Source organism: Nicotiana sylvestris, chromosome 11, assembly GCF_000393655.2.
Source record: "Nicotiana sylvestris chromosome 11, ASM39365v2, whole genome shotgun sequence".
Lineage (NCBI taxonomy): Eukaryota > Viridiplantae > Streptophyta > Magnoliopsida > Solanales > Solanaceae > Nicotiana > Nicotiana sylvestris.
In genome coordinates this window covers 137,190,963-137,199,703 of record NC_091067.1, presented here as the reverse complement: position 1 = coordinate 137,199,703, position 8,741 = coordinate 137,190,963, and the positions used below count along the sequence as shown (strand labels likewise).

At 39.9% G+C, this 8,741-nt stretch overlaps 1 protein-coding gene across 1 annotated transcript; it reads left to right on the top strand.

Annotated features, from left to right (window-relative positions):
- The first annotated feature begins 3,889 nt into the window (after positions 1-3,889).
- Positions 3,890-5,878, top strand: LOC138881713 (uncharacterized). The gene is made up of 2 exons (XM_070161962.1): positions 3,890-5,221; positions 5,396-5,878. The coding sequence occupies exons 1-2, from the start codon at positions 3,890-3,892 to the stop codon at positions 5,876-5,878; spliced, it is 1,815 nt and encodes a 604-aa protein (XP_070018063.1).
- The last annotated feature ends 2,863 nt before the right edge of the window (positions 5,879-8,741 follow it).

The window sequence follows — 8,741 nt, the reverse complement described above, 5'->3', positions numbered from 1 at the left end:
GTGTTATTCAAAAATCAGTAAACTACTGCGTCTTGTATCCGTTTCTCTTCTGCTTTGACTGTGATTGCATTCGAGTACTGCTGGTTTTCAATCTGTTACTAGGTTATTCTACTGGTCGTTACTGGTTTTGCTGTTGCTGAACCTGTTGTTGCTGTGTATTTACGCTACTGCTGCTTCTACTGATCTTCCTCTTCTTTTACTTCCAATACCAAGTACATGGCCGTAACCTTATCGATATTATAAGCTGAAATGTGAAAGCATGAATATATATGAAGAATGGAACTTTGAAGTTTTAATTTAGCTTTTTTTCTTTGTCTCTTTTACTGATTGTGTTTAGGTTATTTCATGTATTATTATTCTGTAAATTTCGGTTGCTTTGCATAACTAGACATCTTGTAGTGATGTATTAAATAATACTCTGTTTTAGTTTGGTTATTAGGTAGTATATGTTTAAGCATGCTCATTACTGTCAAACTGTTTAACAATTGGAGTAAGATGAAAATAACATAAGTTGGTCTTTAGTGAATCGGCTTGGTAAAACTGGTTAGCTCACTAGCTTGAAGGTTTAAATATTGTCAACAGTAGGTTAATCGTGAACATGTAGCTAAATTTAGTTAAAGCATGAATTTAGATTAATTTCGTGAATTAGGCATTATGGCATGATTTGAGTTCAAACAAGACGAGTTAACGTTTGAATTTAATAAACTTTCGAATATGCATTAGTAATTAAGATTGATTCTAGTTTCAAATAATCGTAAATAATTAATTCCAACGGTTCAAGTCATCTAACAATGCGAGTTTAATCTAGTTATAGAATAATCAGTTTCTTTTGAACATATTATTTGTCGATTCCGTAGTTTATTTATAATTTCAATTTTAGTAATATTCCTTTCCGTTAACATTTGTCTTAATCTAGCATTTAATATGTTACGCCTTTTTTTAGCATGTAACTAATTAGGATTTTTTTCTCTTTTATTTTAGAAACGAATTTAATAGAAATATAGTCACTTTAGGATATCCTTAAAATAAATGAGGCGAGCCTCGCCAAACAAAGACGCACAAACTGCGGGGCCCTCAATAGATGTTAATAATTACTTAGATTTCGGGAGTGGCCATTTAGCGAACTTCACGGCTTTCCCCAAAGATAATAACGCGTTAGAATCTTTAGACGCGATTTTAATTAAATTACATGCTTAAATTCGGGTGCGCATTTATGTGACCCAAATCCAAATCTCAACGGAGTCAAAACGTATTAACAACCATGGGTGCATTGATTGTGACGTGGTTCGAGATGCATTTTCACGACGTTGCAATTCTATTAAAAAATAATAATAATAAAAGCGGTTTAAACTTAATAAAAACACATAAGTCATAACATGTATAAAAATCAGATATTTAGCCATTACAACAATTTAAGCGACCGTGCTAGAACCACGGGATTCGGGGGTTCCTAACATCTTCCCTCGGGTCAACAGAATTCCTTAATTAGAATTTCTGGTTCGCAGACTTTCATTTGGAAAGTCGAATATTTTCCTCAAATCGGGATTCAAGATAAACCGGTAACTTGGGACACCAAAAGCCAAACCTTTCCCAAGTGGCGACTCTGAATTAAATAAATAATCCCATTTCGAATATTGTCACTTAAATTGGAAAAACTCCCTCACGCATTTATCCTTCGGGGTAGGCACGCAAAAAGGAGGTGTGACAGCTCTGGCGACTCTACTGGGGACCGAACCCAGAATCTCTGGTTCAGGGTTCAAGAATTCGAGCTTAGAATAATTGTTATATTTGGCTTTATTATCTGATCTTTATTACATGTTTGGGCATAACGTGCTAAATGTTGCCTTTTACCGATTTGATATTATCTGAACTGTATATAAACTGTGCCGAAACCCTCTTCTCATCTTCGGGGATGTGCTTGCTGGTCGAGACTCCCTATTATGTTAGTGTCATTCCCTGAAATAAGAAAGAGGCCGGACAAGTTACAAAGCCAGACGATCTCGCGGGTCCCCGGTACGTAGCCCCCTCCTCGACTCGGGTTGTCCGCTCAGGTACACAGTCTAGAACAAATACCCAGGTTACGAACCTAGAATAACTCAGCTTCATGCCGGATCCCTAGTAGGAACGTTCGTTTGCATCATGTGCATTTGACTTTGGAGGCTCAACACAGGGGTTGGGTCTGTCTAGGACAGATGTACCAAAATGACAAAAGACCATCCTGATGCATCCAACTTGCTACTTGTGCATTTGTTTGTTTCAGACTTGCATGCCGACCGGATTTTGAATGTCTTGAGGAAAGGGAGATAGAGGTAGTTAATCGCCTGCTTTGAAAAAAAATCAACGTCCAAATAGTTTCGAAACTCTGCCGAATTTTTGAAAAAAAAAGAGTTTTTTTTATGAAAAATGGTTTTGTTTGCCAATGGAAAAAGAGTCTTGTTTTTCAAAAGAAGTTTGTTCTATCTGACCGAACTACGCGGGTCTGATTCTCACCAGATGTGAGATACGTAGGCAAAGCTCATCGGTTTCGACCCCAATTTTCAAAAAAAAAATCCAAAAATATTTTCTTCCAGTCCCTTCTTTGAAAATATTTCCTTAAATTGTTTTTAAAAAAAGAAGTAGTTTTTAAACTCAAAAAAAAAAAATGGTTTCCTTCTTTCTAATATCTTTCATACAAAAAAAAGAAAAATCAATAAAAATCAAAATCTAAAATACGGGTTTCCTTCATTCTGAAGTATTTTTCCAAAAAATCCAAAAAACATATCAGAAACAAAAATCCAAAAAACTGCTCTTTAGCTGTCTTTATTTTGTAAATATCCATAAAAACTTTGAAAATATGAGTCCAAAAATATTTTCGCTTTTCTTTAGAAGTGCTTTTGTAAATAAATAAAAAACTCAAAAATCCAAAATATTTTCTTAAAAGTGCCTCTTTCGAAAATTAAGAGGCGACAGCCAAAATCCAAAGAAAAGATTTTCTTTCTTATTTAGAAAAAGAGAGGACAAATGAAAATTCAAACAAAAATATTTTCTTTTTTACTTCTAAAATTCTCAAAGTTCCAATCAAAAGAAAAGGAATTTTTAGAAGTCTTTCTTTCAAAAAATAAAAATAGAATCAAATTCAAAAATCCCAAAAAATATCCTTTTCTTCTTTTAAAGCATTTTTTTTAGAAAAATCCAAAAAAAACAAAAATCCAAAAAAACCTTTATTCTTTTAAAGCATTTTTTGTTAAAAAAAAAAATCCAAAAAGAAAAAAAAAGAGTTAGTTTACTTACTCCATTCACGACCTTCCGAACTACGCAAGATCTGATTTATGCGGGGTCATGATATGTAGGCAACCCCCATCGGATTCGATTATAGCCATAAAATAATTGAGTAAAAAATGGAAAAAAAGAGAGAAAAATTTAAAAAAAGTGCCGAAAACAAAAAAAAGAGCGGCAAAACAAGATCAAGAGTGGTTAAAGAGAGACAGGAATAAAAGAAAAGAGGTACATAGTGAAAAGGGCTAGTTAAGGCCGGGATGAAACATGCAACCCGTTCAAACACATGGTAGAAGCGTTTAACTGTTTAGGTGCATTGCATCCCAACGTGCGATTTCCTATATCTTAAATGCCTCAAAACTAACAAGGTTGTGTGTGTGAGTAAATTAGCCAAGTTCTGTTCACGTGATTGGTTTTGTTGGTATGCGTTGATGAATGCGCAACCTTACACGCGACCACAATATTATCCACAAAACTGAGCTCCACTTCCCAGAAATGTCCATCCTTACCAAGCTCCATATAATCCTCATCAGATGTTCCCCGGTACAATCCTCGCCCAAGAGAGCCTTTCAGAAGACAAACTTTAACACCCATTGGTGAACCGTATTCTACCCTATTCCCAAAACTGGTCCAGATGGGTTTCCTGCAACCAGTCCCTCAGACAAGGCAAAATCCAGCATCACCTGCTTACAGAGCCGGTGTCAGGTGTGCTTATCATTCGGGAGCAGAAGGGCATGATACCAATGATTGTTGGACTTTAAAAAGGGCGGTAGAGAACTTAATAGAACAAGGAAAGATAGTATTAAGGGACGAGGAGGTCCCAAATGTGACCAACAATCCGTTGCCCGCTCACAATAATGGGCCGTTGATTGGGATGATCTGTGAGGACAAGGAGTTTGATCCTGCCCTGAAAGCTATAATCTCCATTGTCGATGCAGAGAGAAAGCCTAAAGCAGCCCCGAAGCAAGAGAAAGGGGAAAATAAGACTAATACTGTCAAGGTTGAGCTCGAAAAGAAGGCTGAGACAAAGACAGAGACGATGGTGCCTTCGAAGAATGAGGTTCTCTATATTCCACGAGGTCGATCAGAGAAGCCACAGAGATTCGAAATGAAAATACCGATGTACGTGTCGAAAGGGGCCTATGTGGTCCGGGGGACGATTAAACCGCCTCGGCTGAATGAGCCAGCGGTTATCGAACGCGTGCCACAGAAGCCAATGACAGACCCATCTATGGTACCGTGGAATTATCAACAAACATTGGTTACGTACAAAGGCAAAAAAATCACGGGGGAACTTCCAAAAAATACTTCTGCTGGAAAATATTCAGACATTCAAGAAGTGAATAATGCCACACGGAAGCGCTTCCCACCGAAGAAGCCTGTAAGCGTTGAAAAAGCAGAGGCTTTCTTCCAGAAGATGAATATGCCTGACTATGAAGTGGTGGATCAGTTGCGCAAATACCCTGAACAAGTGTCCATGCTATCTTTGCTAATGAGGTCCGCCGAACATCAGAAGATCCTGCTCAAAACCTTGAATGAAGCGTATGTGCCGGCTGAAACTTCAGTTGAACAACTTGAAAGAATGACGGAAAGGTTCTTTGCGGTTAATAAAGTTTCTTTTAGCAAGAACGATTTGCCTCCGGAGGGAGCAGCTCACAACAAGGCTTTACATCTGACAGTCAAGTGTGAAGACTACTACATCAAGCGAGTAATGTTGGATGGGGGTTCGGGTGTTGACATTTGTCCGCTCTCCACGCTGCAAAGAATGGAAATTGGGACCGGAAGGATTCACCCTAATAATGTCTGTGTAAGAGCTTTTGATGGCATCAAGAGGGACACCCTCGGAGAAATAGACCTGATATTGACTATCGGGCCGGTACAGTTCGAAGTAACTTTCCAAGTACTGGATATGGACACATCTTACAACTTCCTCCTCGGAAGACCTTGGATTCATGCTGCAGGGGCTGTACCCTCCACTCTCCATCAAATGGTGAAGTTTGAATATGAAGATCGGGAAATTGTGGTCCACGGAGAAGACGAACAGTCTATTTATCGGGACCCATCCATCCCATATCTTGAAGCAAGAGAAGGGAGCGAGCACATAGTTTATCAGGCTTTTGAAGTTGTGCTGGCGGAGCAGTATGAAGAAGGGAGCCCTTGCCCCCAACCTCTCTTGTCCAACGCTTCAATCATGGTTGCTAAAGAAATGATCCGACGGGGATTCAAACCGGGAGAAGGACTTGGAAAATCGTTGCAAGGAATAACTGAACCTATCACCTTGCCTTCCACTAAGAAACTCTTTGGGATAGGCTTCCACCCTACTCCAAAAGATGAAGATTGGGCAAAGAAGAGAAAAAATGAGGGATGGAAGTTGCCTCAACCATTGCCACATTTGTACAAAACTTTCGTCAGACCAAAGTACACTGAAGAAGAAGATGATGAGGCCTTTACGGCCGAAAAGATTGAGGAAATATACTGGGTGATGAGAGAAATGCTTTACGAAACCCACATGGTTCAGCTGGGAGAAGGCACAAGCATCGCTGAGGTGCTATACATGGGGCCAAATGCTAAGCTTCAAAATTGGGAGGCTACACCGTTCCCAGTCAGGCAGGAGTCTGGGTAGACTTGTCCTGCCACCTTTCCTGCATCACGAGTTATCCCATGGTGTAACTCGGATGTTTTTCTTTAGTTTCCTGTTTTAATTTCCTGAAATATAAACCCTGTTATCTTCCCAATTCCAAGGAATAAAATCAGTATTTCATCATTTTTTCTTTATTCTTTCTGATTTTTGCTATTTTTCTTTTATCTTTTCCTTTCAGTTATAATAATGCGGCTTTAAATAATATGACATGCTTGCGGACTTCACGCCCAGATCCAAATGAGCTGTCTAATTGTGAAATAATGAACCAAGAACCGGAATATGACGAAGAAGAGGCTTTTAGGGAAATAAATCTAGAATTGGAACACTTTGAGAATAAACCTAAGCCGAATTTGAATGACACCGAACCGGTTAATTTGGGAACTCCTGAAGAAATCCGAGAAACCAAAATAAGCATTCACACAGATGAGAAAACGCGAGATGCAATAATTCAACTCCTCTTTGAATTTAAAGATGTGTTTGCTTGGTCATACGATGACATGCCAGGATTAGGTGTTGATCTAGTGGTGCATAAATTGCCAATTTACCCTGATTGTCCTCCAGTTCAACAGAAGCAGAGGAAGTTCAAGACTGAAATCAGTGATAAGATCAAAGAAGAAATCACAAAGCAGTTGAAAACAAGAGTAATTCGGGTAGTCCTGTACCGAAGAAAGATGGGAAAACTCGGGTGTTTGTGTGGATTATCGAGATTTGAATAGGGCAAGTCCCACAGACGATTTCCCGTTGCCCAACATCCACATCCTTATTGATAACTGTGCCAAACATGAGATACAGTTTTTCGTAGATTGTTACGCTGGATATCATCAGGTGTTGATGGATGAAGAAGATGCTGAGAAAACTGCCTTCACTATACCTTGGGGTACTTACTGTTATCGGGTTATGCCGTTCGGTTTAAAAATGCCGGGGCAACTTACATGAGAGCCATAACTGCCATTTTTCATGATATGATGCATCAAGAGATAGAGGTGTATGTAGACGACGTGATAGTCAAGTCCAGGACTCAGGACGATCATGTTCGAGACTTGAGGAAATTTTTTGAGAGGCTGAGAAAGTACGACCTGAAGCTGAATCCGGCTAAGTGCGCCTTCGGAGTCCCATCGGGCAAGCTTCTGGGTTTCATAGTAAGCAGGAGAGGTATCGAGTTAGATCCAACAAAGATAAAGTCTATCCGATATCTACCTCCTCCAAGAACGAAGAAAGACGTGATGAGTCTATTGGGCAGGTTAAACTATATCAGTCGTTTCATTGCCCAACTGACTAGCACATGTGAGCCCATATTCAAGCTATTAAGGAAGGATGCAGCAATCAAATGGAAGGCTGAGTGTTAAGAGGCTTTTGACAAGATCAAAGAATATCTTTCAAATCCTCCAGTTTTGGTCCCGCCAGAGCCAGAGAGACCCCTGTTCTTGTATCTAACGGTCTTGGAAAATTCTTTCGGTTGTGTCCTCGGACAACATGACATAACTAGAAAGAAAGAGCAGGCGATCTATTACTTAAGCAAGAAGTTCACAGTTTATGAGGTCAAGTACACTTTGTTGGAAAGAACGTGTTGTGCTTTGACGTGGGTCGCTCAAAAATTGAGACATTATCTCCAAACTCATACTACTTACCTCATAGCCAGGTTGGATCCTTTGAAGTACATATTCCAGAAACCGATGCCTACTGGGAGATTAGCAAAGTGGCAAATCTTGCTTACTGAATTCGACATAGTCTATGTCACTCGTACGGCAATGAAAGCCCAGGCGTTAGCAGATCATTTGGATGAGAACCCGATTGATGATGAGTACCAACCATTGAGTACTTATTTTCCAGATGAAGAGATAAACACCATAGGAGTAGTCTCGGAAGACGCTCATGCTTGGAAGATGTTCTTTGATGGGGGTATAAACGCCAAAGGTATAGGAATTGGGGAAATCTCACCCACTGGTCAACACTATCCGGCTACAGCTAGACTTCATTTCTTTTGCACGAACAATACAACTGAATATGAAGCCTGCATCATGGGCACGAAAATGGCGATCGATCAAGATGTTGAAGATTTGTTGATTATGAGGTATTCTGATATGATTATCCGACAAGCCCAGGGTGAATGGGAAACTCGAGATGTCAAGCTTATTCCTTACCGGCAGCACGTGGAGGATCTCAGCAAGCGATTTATATCAATAAAGTTCAGGTATATCCCGCGGTGTCACAATGAACTAGCCGATGCACTTGCCACCTTAGCTTCAATGTTACCTTATCCAGGCAATGCCCACATCGATCCTTTGGAAATCCAAATCAGGGAAAGACACGGTTACTGTAATGTAATCGAGGCGGGACCAAGTACCCAGCCATGGTACCATGATGTTAAGAGGTTCTTGAAAACACAAGAATACCCCGAGCATGCTACTGGAGATCAAAAGAGAACTATTAGGCGTCATGCGAGTGGATTCTTTTTGAGTGGTGAGGTATTGTATAAAAGAACCCCGGATCTCAATTTGTTGAGATGTGTTAACGCATAAGAGGCTGGAAGAATCATGCATGAGGTACACGCGGGAGTATGTGGGCCCCACATGAACGGGTATGTTTTAGCAAAGAAAATCCTTCGAGCGGGTTATTACTGGATGACCATGGAAAAGGACTGTTTTAGTTTCGTTCGAAAGTATCATCAGTGTCAGGTGCACGGTGATTTGATTCATGCACCTCCCACGGAACTACATCCCATGTCTGCACCTTGGCCATTTGTTGCTTGGGGTATGGACGTCATTGGGCCAATCGAGCCAAAAGCCTCAAATGGACACAGATTCATATTGGTCGTTATTGATTACTTCACAAAATGGGTCGAAGC